The following is a 14,076-nucleotide window of genomic DNA, read 5'->3' as shown; positions in this document are numbered from 1 at the left end:
TTTGGGAAAAAGATAGAAAAATCACACACAACTAGACAGAAGGAAAACATTGATTTTAACTTACCACTGCTCACTGTAACCAGGGTGCCTTGTCCCCATATGTCAAAAGCATTGTAATCACAGTGACACTAATTCCTGCCTTGAGTGACTAAAAACCTACTGGTCTCAAAGCTCAAGATGCCAGAGGTCACATCTCCTATGTTGTCCTCCCATTATATATTATATTTATTTACAAAACTATATTTCCCTTCTGTTTTAATTGAAACTGATTTTTCTCTTGCCATAAAGAGACAGAAAACACCTACTACTCCACCTTGCATTTAGGACATTTTTTTAAAACCCAGTAAAGATCTTATTGTAAAATATAATAATTACTTAAATCAAAGAGATACATGGAATAGAAAATCCTTACCTGGAGATACCATCACCATGGTCCCTGGACCCCAATAATCAAAGGCAGCATAGTAATCACATTGATTAACCTGCCAGTGTTGTGCGAACAAAAACTAAACAATACTTTCCTGTTGCCAAGACTTTAAATGGAATAGTATTTGACATTCTCTCCAGACATCTATGTATCTAGATTTAACGGCTCATTTAAATATTTGTCAAGTTTGTACTGAAATACACCACTGAATGCTCAGTGTAAGGGGACTATGATTTATTTTTTTAAAAAATCTTGTATTCCTGGGACCTATGGAACATTTTTAGTTACAGCTAAACAAATATAGTTAGGTTTGATCCAAAGCATAACCCAGTACAAGGATCTATGTCTTTGGGGACAACCTTAACTTTTAAAGAATGAACATTGCAATCAAACAGATTGAAATAAGTAAGAATATGTATGATTTACCTGAAGTGACGGTCACTAGGGTCCCTTGGCCCCAGTGAGTGAAGTAGGCATAGTAACACAGCACATAATTCTCTACTGAGAGGTGTGCAAGTTCCTAAATAGAAATTGCTAAAGTATATTCCCCCCTTTACCTGCTGAGACTGTGACGAGGGTTCCTGGGCCCCAGGTATCAAAATCACTAAAATTTTCATTGAATATGAGCTATCCACTAAGTGGTCCAAGTTCAGCCTGATCAGCAAACTAACAATATATAGGATTTTTTCATCAAGCTAAGATAGGGGTCATGCTTATATTCCATTTCTTCTTGAGTACACACACACACACACACACACACACACAAAATCAAGATCAAACACTTTTGCTTGCACTATAGATAGAATTATGCTGTGGCACTAGATAAGCGAGACTTTCCACGGGAATGAAACATATTTTCCCTAGAGCTTAGAGAACCCAGAAAACAGCAACAGAAGAACTAACCAACCCTGGTAATGGAAGAATAAAAAAATTCCAAGCAGCTTTTCTAAAGACAGAAATAACAAGGGCTTTTTGTTCTTACCTGTAGTGACAGTGACTTGGGTCCCTGTTCCCCAGTATCTCAAGCCATCACACTGGTTAGATCTCTTTCTTAAGATGCACAAGAAGTTGACCCACCCGGTTTATACAGGGAATTAGAGGGCTTTCAAGATTAAATGTATTCCCACACTCAGTGGTTGCGGCCCTCAACATACTGATTTGTGAACAAGTCCTAATGACTTTTGGAGTATTTACCCACAGGGAAGAATGTTAAGATGTGAGGCTTAAGCTTCCATCTTTTCAATAAAAAAACTATTAATTATACATGCTTATAATAATTTAATTCATTGGCACGCCTAATAAATAAATGGAAATTCTCACGTTTTGCCCAGGATAGACTGTAATCCAGACTCCAAACTATTCTGCCACAGCCCTGCTGACAAGAATCGCTTGCATTGAATAGGTTGTGAACTGAAGCATTTATCTATGGAATCTCACAAAGAATTCTATTCCTTTTTTTTTTTTTAAAAAAAAGCATTTAGCATTGTAGCTCTCAAAAGAAAACAAATGAAACAATTGACTCCTGTTTCTTATGAACCTTAGACAGTAATTGGGGTTGACGGCGACCTATTTCTCCAGAATTTAAGAGAACAGACAGAAAGTGATCTGCTGAGGCAGTGATCTGCCTCAAACATTTGAGAGATAACAAAAATATTACCTGAAGTGACAATCAGCTGAGTTCCAGGTCCCCAGACATCGAAGTACCAGTTGCACACAGATTGTTCTAACTAGCAACTTGGCACAGAAACTTCATTCTGCTTGGACCTTTTAGCAACACTATTTTGGTCTAATGAAGAAATGCTCCACCCACACATTTTGGCTTCAAAACAATTTTCTAGATCTGTTTTCAACCTTTCCTATGGTTAATTTCAAACTAAGCCATGTAGAAGACCAGCAATGTTTTTCACAATCACAAAAAAATATTAGACAACATAAAAAGTCCTCTGACCCGCCACTTGTTTTTTCAGAATTAACTGAGCATTAACTGAGACTTAGGCATTTACAAATGGTCAGATGTTTGTGCAGTTCACTGGTGAGAAAAGTATTCAAAGAAATCTCTTAGAGATGGTTAGCCAAACAGATGTCTCAGCAGTGAAACAGACATACATTTTAAGCAATGTCTGAACAAATTTTGAGGTGTAGGTCTTGGTGAAGTTCTGCACAAAGGAACATTGGAAGAAGCCCTTAGTTGTCACTGTCTCAAAACAATTGCATTTCATATGACACAGATATACTGAGATAATGAAAAAAAAAAAGGTTACAAAATAAGTGAGTAAGAGTAGGAAAAGCTTTTTACCTGATGTTACGATCACCATGGTTCCTTGGCCCCAATAATCAAATGGGTAGCACATTAGGGTTGTTTTGTACTTCCTCTCTACAAAAACCACTTAGGAACCAACATACCTTCGCAACAATCTCTCTTTAATTTTTATATTTTATTTCATTATAGATGGAAGTAATTTGGCCTGAAAATTGTCTGCAGAGTGCTTCCAAAAACTTCAGGAAGACTGCCACCAAGTAGGAAATTTCAGGAATGAATTCACTGAAAGATTTTCCAGCTAGGTGGGATATTTTAAAGCCTTCTAGAGCATTGCAATGTCTATTGGCCTCACCAATATATTGGGCAATGTGCTTAACTCCAGCCTCTCACTTTAATGCAGCATTTATTACTCATAAACTACGATCTCAGTCTATATATGGCAGAAGTGGGGAACACTATGAAGCCTTTTCCTAATAATTGGCATAGCATTGATTATTCCAAAATGCCTTGGATCTTTCCTCCCTTTTCTATCTAAAGAAGTCCAAATTTTTAATATTAACCTGGGCTGTATTTGACTGTTTGAGCTCCTCTCTATTACAATGAAACACAGAAAGTTAAGCTGATGATCAACATGAACACCACTAACCTGGGAAAACAACCTAGATCTTAAGAACTATACAAGTGAATAACATTTCAACCTTTGTTTAGTGACTTAAAAGCATGCAGTTTCAAAGCCAGGGGCAGTCAGCGATAATTGCAATGAAATTCATGCAACTGAAAACTCATACAAAGCCTTCTCAAAAAATAACAAGACATTCTGTGGAACTGATGTGCAGTGGCTTACCTGATGTGACGGTTACCAGGGTGCCTGGTCCCCAGCTGTCAAAAGCACCCCAGTCACACAGTAAATCTCTCCCCTCGAGAATACGTGCAAAAATGCACCCACTAGTGCAAGTGGCTGCTTCTTCTTCAAGACCCTGGTCAGATCTAGCTGTGTCCCGACACATGAGGAACAGGCGGTAATTTTTCTGACAGTTATTTATCAATGCCCCTTGTCCGAATATGGGTTCTGTGGCATCTAAGCCATATTCCACCAACACATAACAATAGCAACAATGAAAGCCGCAAATAAGCACTAATTTAGGACCTAGGAAGTTGCTACAGTACATCCCATTCTGTGATGCTGTGGCTAATTTTGTGTCTATGTGTGCAAAAAAGCAGCCTATGTTAATCTGTGAAGTTGCAAAGAGTAAAAGGAAGATTTTTGTCTTACCAGAAGTAACGGTGACTGCAGTCCCTTGTCCCCAGTAATCAAAAGCATCATAGTAGCACAGTTGTATCACTCCTAACAGGATGTCTGCAAATACTCTTTTCTTAGTTTGAATTTGTGGGTGAAGCTCACCATGAAGGCAGAGCTATTTTGAGTAGATAATGTGCATTATCTTGATGGACCTTTAAAGCTCCAAAACAAGGCTGCAATACACCATGCCAAGAATAAGCCTTGCTGACTTACTTCTGAGTAGAAGTGCACAGGATTGCATTCTACTGTACGCAGTGCATCTTGGCAAACCGTTGTCTGTTGTAAGGATGCCCAGCCTTTCAGATTGCTGACCAGAGTACTTTGGAACTCTTAAAATACTTTTCTAGAGCAACCTTCATGAAGCTGAGGAAAAGCTGTGAGTGGGTGCTCAAGAGACCGGAGAGTGATGATTAACCACCTTTACCTCCCCCCCTATTTGATGTTGTTATTTCTATGTATATTATGCTATGGCCACACAGCTAATGCAATAATAAAGTTGTTGTTGGATTAACCACCTACTACAATTTTCTGTAGGTTGCACATCAGCTAAATCTAACAGGAGATCCATGATCGGATCTTCCCATGGTTTGTCCACCTCTCTCTGGGGGCCCTACTCTTTTTCTGAGGAAAATGCCCTCCTCCCCAAGCTGCCATTTGCTCTGAAAATGAAAACTTTGGCCACCTGTTTCAGACACATTTGGACACCAAAAATTTCCATCTCTTTATAAACACAAATTGACTCCCTTCATGCCTCCAGTTCCCCCAGCCCTCCAATCCTAGTTAGCTGACTTCCTTGGCTAGTCAAAATATCTTGGCAGGCTTTATCATGATAGTCTGATTTGAGTCAATAAATATAATTAACAATGTACTTGGCACCAGTGGTTAGAGAATTATATGTAGATTGATTTACCTGTTAGCTGATGTAACAAACGGCATTTCCTTAATACAGCAGTTTGTCAAAAACACGGCTTGTTTGCATTGAAATGGCATTTCGCAAAGATTCTAGGTAATAATCTCTAAGAAATTCTTGGAAAGTGTGGCAGAGAGAAAGGGGAAATGATTGTGTGTGTGTGTGAAGTTGGCAGATAAATAAGGATCCAGGTGGGGCGGACATGAGAGCTGTAGGTATCACTGAGCCAATAACTGTGGTAGCACAGATCATAACTCTGTAAAGGAGAGGCTCAATGAGACCACCTTTGATCGATCAATAAATGATCATTGCGGAGTTACTTTAGAAAGCAGAAGAGAACACCATTGCATGGCACAGCAAAAAGTTTCCTGCCATTAACCACAAACATTTTTTTTTTTAAAACCAACATCTCTAAGAAACATCTGGGCATAGTCTGATATAGATACAGCTTAAAAGAGCCAGACCACAGACTTTATCTAGAATCTATCATGCTTCCTTTGTATTATTTTTTTTAAAAGAAGGCTCCGATATGCCCTCTCCTCGCCACAGATAATTTGTTCTGTTCCTTTCTGATAGGAAGGCAATGATTTCTCCTTTTTGTTAGATAATGCCCAGTTTTGATAGTTTTGTGTTGAGTTGGGAGATTTGTATTTGCACCTGAATCCCCATACATGCATTATTCTGAGAGGTGGTTCAAAAGTACATACAAATTACATTGATAATTGGCTTATTGCATCACATATAAATTGCGCTAATAAAAGTGTTACTACATCCTTCAAGCAATATGGTAAAAAAGTGCTTTTGTGTTGCTATAATAATGCCCCCCTTTTACATTTTTTTTTGATATTTTTCAGATTTTAAATTTCTGACCCCAATGTTTGAGAAATCTGAAATTCCTCAGAAATCACCCAGTTGAAGAGAGGCATTGGACCAGAGGTCTTTGGTCAATCGGCCCTTTGCCATGCCACGTATATGGTGACTGGCAATAGTTTAATTGATTAGACAAATTCTCGAAGGAGAAAAGCCTAAACAGAACCTCCATGTTTGACGGCAGTTATAATCTGACAAGCGGGTAGTAAGCTGAATGCTCCCTGCTTTTTTTTAAAAAAATAATATTTATTCAAATTTTAAAGATTACAAGAAGAAAAAAAAGAAAAAAAGAAAAGTAAAAAAACAGAAAAAATACAATCAATACCAAAAAAAGAACAAATCGAACCTTTACATAGCTTTCTTTCCTTTACTTATTTCCTTGACCTCCTCACACCTCCCATTTTTGTATTCTAGTTCAAATTGTTATTTCAGCAAATCCTTCCAACCTTATTTTTATCTTAATAATTTGTCTTAATATACTATAATTTTACGTTCTCTCTTTCACCCATTCATTTTTACTTAATCCTTTATGTCATTTCTGCCAAAACCACATAATTTTCTTTTTCCAACATCTTTCTAACAATCCTTAATTTTACAATATTTTTGAAGATAAACTTTAAATTTTTTCCAATCTTCTTCCACCGACTCTTCTCCTTGGTCCCGGATTCTGCCAGTCATCTCAGCCAGTTCCATGTATTCCATCACCTTCATCTGCCATTCTTCCCGGGTGGGTAGATCTTGTGATCTTGTGTCTTCCAATACTTTGCGATGAATATTCTTGCTGCTGTTGTGGCGTACATAAAAAAAGTTCTATCCTCCTTTCGCACCAATTGGCTGAATGCTCCCTGCTTTTGTGGGCTGCTTGTGAAATCCCAAAGGCATCTGGTTTGCCACTACTCAAAGCAAAATGCTAGACTACTGTCACAATCACAACATACATTTAAAACAATATAAAACTACTTTAAATAGTCATAGTGCTATTCTTCTAGAAAAAGAGGCGCCGGAACTCACAATGAATGTCTCCTTGTTCTTTATAATGGCAATGGGCCCACCTGAGAGGTGCTGGAACTGGATTTTGGAGAGTTGTGGTAAGTTCTGGCTGAAAAAAAAAGGCCTGACTTCCCCCAATGAATTCTGGGAGCTGACGTTTGTTAAGGATGCTGATAATTGTTCGAAGACCCCTATTTCCCTCACAGAGCTGTAATTCCAAGAGTTCCATGTGAAGAGGGATTGGTTGTTAAATCACTCTGGGAACTATAATTCTGGAGGGGGAATATGGAACTCCTATTCTTTGGGATTCTTTGGAAGAAGACATGACAGTTTAAAGTGGTATCATAGTACTTGAAATGTATGGTGTGAATGTGGCCTTAGGTAGACAAGGTAGCTGGGTACCCTGATTTGTTGAGGCATTTCCTATGCTCATTGGCATTTTAATTGAATTATTTATTAGAAAAAGCCACTATTCATCCAGAGAGGCCCCATGTTAAAGGTCATCATCATCATTTAGCTAAATGGAACTTGTTCACAGGCAGCACTCATTTGAGTCCCAGATCCAAGGTAAAGGTAAAGGACCCCTGGGCGGTTAAGTCCAGTCAAAGGCGACTATGGGGTTGTGCCACTCATCTCGCTTTCAGGCCGAGGGAGCTGGCGTTTGTCCACAAACAACTTTCCGGGTCACGTGGCCAGCATGACTAAACTGCTTCTGGCACAATGGAAAACTGTGATGGAAGCCAGAATGCACGGAAATGCTGTTTACCTTCCCACTGCAGTGGTACCTATTTATCTACTTGCACTGGCATGCTTTCAAACTGCTAGGGTTGGCAGGAGCTGGGATAGAGCAACGGGAGCTCAACCCGTCGCGGGGATTCAAACTGCTGACCTTCTGATTGGCAAGCCCAAGAGGCTCAGTGGATTAGACCACAGCGCTACCCACGCCCCTCCCCTCCTCTCACCCTGCCTCTGAGCTTCCAGAGTTCATCTGCTCAGCTGGTGATGTAAACAGCACACAGGAATGGTTGGATCTTTGCTTGATCCAGCAGTTCTTCTGCTCTTTTGATCATCTGCATTACCCTGAAGACAAACAGCAATAGGCATCGTTCTTTGTCACAGTACAGATGCACTTAACAGAGTGAATCTAGAAGCTTCCTCTCTTTATGTCCAAAGAGGTTTTTGTAGGGGAATGCACCACTGTGCCCCATCCACAATGAGTCAAGTCTTGACAAAAACCATTGTTTTCCTAGTGCATTCTTGAATGTGATGCTTGTGGACACTAATACTTAGCCAGCTCTCAGGACGCACCGGCTCAGTCATTCCAAACTAATATGCTCAGTTTCGCTGCAGTCTTCTCTGTAAAGCGTGAGTGCAGTCCACCAGCCATGACTCGTAATAACTGTTTGCTCTCTGAAGATTTTTCGTTGCTCACAAGCAATGTTTTCCTATATTCCCTTATCATGGTGCCCTTCAGCTGGTGTCTCACTGTGAGCCACAGCAGAGCAAAAACCTGTTTGGGGGGAAAACTGTAGCTATTCTCATATGTGTGCCACCAGCTGTCCGGGTGCTGAATTTAGATGGGTAACTTCAAGGTCTCTGATCTCCCAGCTTATGGATCTTTACCTTCTAAACAGACTCAGGCTGAGTAACCTTTTAGATAAAAACTGCCCTGTAAAGCATATGGCTTTCCTACACATTACCTTTAAATGGAGCAAATATTTTAATAAGCTGCTGGTGTGAATAGGGCGGCTGCCATAAAGTTTGGCACTCAGCATACTGCCCTTTCCAAAGGAGCAAAGAAAGAGAAGGCTACAATTTAGTGACAGAGTTGCATCATAATGATTTATGTGTATTTTTATTCATTTCTGGGGATTGTCTTTTGGTACTCTATGATGGATTTCAGGATGATGGCACTAAAAACCCAGACTTCAGCCTGCCCATTTGAGGGAGGAGCTTTTGGTACCTTATAGAGAGAACACCCTCTTTGCCCTTGCACACATCCCAGCAAGCAGTTTTTGTACTGAGATGTAGCACTGTGGCCCACTATATTCTCCCACAATGGTTCGTACTAGAACTAAATCTTTTATCGCTGAGTGAGGCAGAGTATCATTGTTTTGGATGTGTTTGTAATATTTCAGCCCTAAGTGATGAATTCTGCCATGGAAATAAACACACCATGTGATGGAAAATATTTCTATTCTTTACACGGGTCTCTTCATTTGGCTTATAAAATAAGTCAGTTGCTTCATCATCCACAATCCTACACGGGTGGAGATTTTATCAGTGGGCTCAAATTTTTATCATCTTGCGAACCTTAGATAAAACAACCAACCCACCAATGACAACAACAATGACATGCTTCTAACCCTTACAATTGAAAGTGTATTAAGGACAGTGCATGGGTAAAGATCAGAACTAGCTGTAATGGGATTTTAGGAGTGAGGATGTTGATCTGTGTCTGATGATTACCCTCTCCCTGGGCCTTCTGAAATGCAACAATGCATTTACTGATCATGTTAGTATCCCACTTCCAACAAGGAAAATGGAAGACGATCCCTCATTTTATCATCACAACAACTCTGTGAGGTGGGTTAGCAGGGGCCTGAACCCAGAGCTTTCCCAAGACAATCCCCATTGCTCTATCCATTAAGTTGCTCTCAGTAAGGGCTCTCAGAAACAGAATGCCAGTGCAGCCATTTAAAAAAATGACCTGCTTTCGAGCACACCCTTAAAAATATGCCCTCTTTCCTCTCAATGACATAAATCACATGTAAACATACATCCTTTATATCTACTCAGCCACCTATCCCTCATTTCTCTATACAGTGGTACCTCTAGTTACGAACGTAATTCGTTCTGGAGGTCTGTTCTTAACCTGAAACTGTTCTTAACTAGAGGCTGGCTTTCGCTAATGGGGCCTCTTGCTGCTGCTGCACCGCTGACACACGATTTTGGTTCTCATCCTGGGGCAAAGTTCTCAACTCAAGGTAACTCTTCCAGGCTAACGGAGTTTGTAACCTGAAGTGTTTGTAACCTGAGGCATTTGTAACTTGAGGTACCACTGTATACCTTTCCTCCAAAATCTATATAACACAACTTGCCACCTAATGCAACACCAGTCTTTTCCTTGCTCCCTTCTTTCTCTGTCTTATCATTATTTACCTCTACATATGCCCTTTCTACCTTGATAGTCATAGCATCTCTGGATATATGAAGCTCACTTTGCCACCAAAGAAACCCACAGAGAAAGCACTAGGGAATTAAAAAGCCATTTCTTTATCCCCCATCCCCTTTCTCAAGGTCTAAAATTAATCCTAAACAGGAAGTCTGTTTCTGCTTCCTCCCACATTTGAAACAGGAAGCCAGAAAAGACCCTGAGGTTGATTTTGGAGAGGAGATGAAGGAAAAATATGTAATGAATGTTGGGGGATGGGGCAACAGAAAGGGAGAACATCCGCTCTGCTTTCTTGAAATTAGCTAAAAAGAAATTTTTCAGAATGGGACTCCGGAACAAGTCATCCAACCATTTTTGAGGTGGAAGAACGACTACCAAGTAACATTCCCCTGAGCTTTCATGTGACCAAAACATTGTAACTAGCAAAAGCAGAAACCCTAATCAAGCCTCTCATTTTTGCCACCCTCATTTCAATTATTCTTCTTAACTACTTTATACACTGGCTTGTTTCTTTTTACCAGGAAAAAAAACCTGAACTAAATGCAATGATGCAAATGTAGCCATTTAGCATAATTTATTCTTTTAGCACTAACAATCACACCACATCAGGCGGAAGGGTTTAAGTGAGCTAGGAGATGCATGGTCACGCTGCATCCAACTATGCATTTTCTAGATAACATATTGTGGTTTATGCTTGGTATTTGTATGAGTAGAAATCACTGTGCTGCCCGGGGCTCACAATGATACAAACCCTGACTAAAAACTCCCCTTCTGCTCTGGACCACAGCCTGTAATATCCACGAAGACCCTAAGTTGAAGCAATGGGTCAAGGCAGAAAGCTGTCTGTGGACAAATGCCAGCTCCCTCAGCCTGAAAGCGAGATGCATGCCTCAACTCCATAGTCGCTTTTGACTAGACTTAACCATCCAGGTGTCCTTTACTTTTACCTTTTTTGCTTTCTTAACAGGATAAACTGGCAGGTAGATAAATATGCATGTTGATTTAGGAGATCTGTCTGTGTCCATGTATAGATTTCCAGATGCTCAATCATGGCTTTTAGAAAAAATGTCAAAATGTTCTTTGTAAGAACTTTGCTAAGCGTTGGGTGACTCCTTTCATTTGATCTTCCTTTTTTTTCTCCTGCTGTTTTTCATAAACGGTAGCATCCATTACTATAACCTACATAGAAATATGTGATTCATAAAACTGTAGGTGGTTTCCCATTCCCCCATGTTTTATCTTGGTTTGTATGAAGTCCAGGTGATCCATTAGCAAAACATGAAGGTTTATTGAGTCCATAGGAGGTCACAGCAAATGACTGCATCACACAGTGTTGCAGGTTGTAAGCTTTTCATGTACAGTATTGCAGTGTGTACAGTGACCCAAGCCAATGCCAGAAGCATAGGTGTGTTTTATCTCTGCATAGGAGCTTCTCCAGTTCCATCTTTTATGGTCTGATCCACATAGAAGGAAAAATGAAATGGTAAAGTGCTGAGATGGTACAGTAGACCAAATATGGTGGACTCCTTGGAGACATGTTTATTACCAGTTAGATTTATTGGTTCCCTTTTTGCCACGGCAACCCAAAGCAACTTACAGTATTCTAAGCAATTAAATCTAGCATCATAAAAATCTAAAAGACAATTCTACTTTAAAAAAAAACTAGATTAAAACATACTATCCATGCAAAAAGACCATAGATAATGAAAAGCCAAAGGACCGATGAAAAAGAAATGCTTTTGCCTGGCTCCTAGGGATATGTAATGATGGTGCCAGGTGAGCCTCCCAGGCGAGAAGCACTGAAAAGGCCCATTCTTGTGTTGCCACCCTCGGACCTCCCACAGAGGGAGCACATGAAGAAGGGCCTCAGATGATGATCACAGAGTCTGAGTAGACATCTGGCAACACCAGCTGCTCCTATTGCTTTAAGCTCCTCCTTGTCCTTGACCGTGGAGACAGCAGAGAAGAAGACAGTGGAGATTCCAATGGTATGACTCTCTCTGGAACAGTCTCTTCCTTCTCTGAGCCTTCCTGCCGCTCTTCCTCCACCTAATCTCCTCCTGCCTCTGACTGCCCGCCCTTTTCTTCTTGACTCCCTTCCTCCACCAGCTCCAACTCTTGCCCCATGGGTGGCACAGAGCCCCATAAATCCCCGGCTCTTTCCCCTGGATCATCCTCCTGCCCCACTGCCTCCTCTAACCAGAATTTGACCCAGTTAGCCTAAATCCATGGGTGGTTAACCTAAACAGGGTTCTCCCATTTTGCTGGATGGCTCCTCTCCCCTGAGCTTCCCATCTGGCTCCACCAGACATTTGGAAGTCACTGGATAGCTTTCACAAATATCATTGAAAAGAAAAGAAAAGAAAATAGTTCAGTGCTTTGCATGTTTAACCCCCCCAGTTCCCAACTAGTTAAATTTCTTCATGTGGCACAACTGAGGAGAAAAACTGCTGGCAGATCTTCCCTGGTCAACCATTGAATTGACTCATTACATCATCTTATCTTTCTAAGTCTCAGTAGAATGTGCTTTCCTCTGATAGTGTAAGATGGATTTCAAAGGACTCGGGGACTATGGCAAAGAATAGCTGGATTTAATATGTTTTCAGATGTCCATTGCCATAGTCCCCTAGTCCTTTTACATACGGCAGCCTGGAAAAGGACCTGGCTGTGTAAGAGGAAACAGCTGCTTTGCTAGTGGGCAGTCCAAGCAATTTTTGTACAGAGATGTTTCACTGTGGTAGATATAGGTCTTTCTCAAAAGGTCATATCTAATTGATTCAGTGAGCATCCCACAGTGGCATCAGCAAGAGCAAAAACCTCTTATCAGCATTTAAGCTGGAGAAACATCATTATGGATGCTGCGGGGAGGGTGCCAGAAATCCTGAAACCACATATGTCCAGTTCTGCAATGGAAATAAATTGTGTCTAAAAGGGAATTGGCAAACCTTCATCCTTGTGTTGTTCTGTTTTATAATATTAGCAGAGATTTGTGTGTTGCCCACATTTCCATGCAAGCAGTGAATTTGGAAGTAGAGAACTTAGGATCCAGAGCACATTAGTTTTATGTTTTCTTTTTAAAGGAGAAGTTTCTAGCCTTTTATGAATATGCCAGTAGGCTCAATTTTTTTAAAAAATATTATTATTATTATTATTATTATTATTATTATTATAAAAACTTCACTTCTTAATAATTTTATATTAATATTTTATTAGAATAATATCATTTATAAAGAAATAAAGTGACCGTAGATAATTAAAAGCCAAAGGACCGATGAAAAAGAAATGCTTTTGCCTGGCTCCTAGGGATATGTAATGATGGTGCCAGGTGAGCCTCCCAGGGGAGAACCACTGAAAAGGCCCGTTCTTGTGTTGCCACCCTCGGACCTCCCACAGAGGGAGCACATGAAGAAGGGCTTCAGATGATGATCACAGAGTCTGAGTAGACATCTGACAGGCCACTGACATGCACAGAATGCTTGGCTAGATGGGCCTTTGATCGAACCTAGCAGGGCATACCTGGAATTATCATGCCCTATGGACAGCCAGGAAACCAGAATTTATTGATGTAGGGAAGAACAGGAGTGCCATTTTGCTTGTATGTCTTTGGCATGTTGATAGGACAACTCCTTCCAAGCCTCCATAAAGAGACATCCTGTTGGCTTCCACAGGTTCCCTGTTTAGCGATATGATGGCATTTTGGAGGGCCACGTGTACCCCACTGGTGAGGTGTCTCAAGCACACCCAGCCCAATGAGGACAAGGGAATGGAAATTTAGTTCTTTGCTGGCAAAACACTTAGTTACACCAACTCCTAAGGTGTCTAGGCAACTACTTCTTCAGTAGTTGTGCTCCAGCTGAGATAGCTGGAGCGACAGCATGACCATACATCTTCTAGCTCACTTAAACCAGAAGCCTTTTTACTCAGATTAACAGGAAGAAATGCCGAAGGACTTAAAAATATTATTTATGTATGTGACAACAGCCGCAAGAATGTTGCTTGCCCAGAAGTGGAAGGAGGAGAAGGTAGCAACAAAAGAAGAATGGATTACTAAGCTGATGGACTATGCAGAAATGGCAAAGATGACCGTGAAGATCAGAGATCAAGATGAGAAAAAGTTTGACCAGGAATGGAAGAAATTTACAGA

The 14,076-nt window shown here is 40.5% G+C and overlaps 1 protein-coding gene and 1 gene segment (V, D, J or C); both read right to left on the bottom strand.

Annotated features, from left to right (window-relative positions):
- Nucleotides 1-3,580, bottom strand: part of LOC307201889 (Ig mu chain C region-like) — an 86,047-nt gene extending 82,467 nt beyond the window's left edge. Inside the window, exon 1 of the C gene segment in view lies at nt 3,532-3,580.
- LOC307201887 (uncharacterized protein) overlaps nt 1-14,076 on the bottom strand; it is a 284,712-nt gene that overhangs the window by 41,364 nt on the left and 229,272 nt on the right. Inside the window, exon 3 of one of the 2 annotated variants that reach the window (XM_079951408.1) lies at nt 2,085-2,154. In XM_079951408.1, the coding sequence (XP_079807534.1) occupies nt 2,085-2,154 (70 nt within the window). Of the gene's footprint in view, nt 1-2,084; nt 2,155-3,960; nt 4,017-14,076 lie in introns of both variants that reach the window. The other variant, XM_079951407.1, reaches the window with a different exon arrangement.

Source organism: Podarcis cretensis (genome assembly GCF_951804945.1).
Source record: "Podarcis cretensis genome assembly, chromosome: 13".
Classification (NCBI taxonomy): domain Eukaryota; kingdom Metazoa; phylum Chordata; class Lepidosauria; order Squamata; family Lacertidae; genus Podarcis; species Podarcis cretensis.
This window is presented reverse-complemented; position numbering and strand designations above follow the sequence as displayed.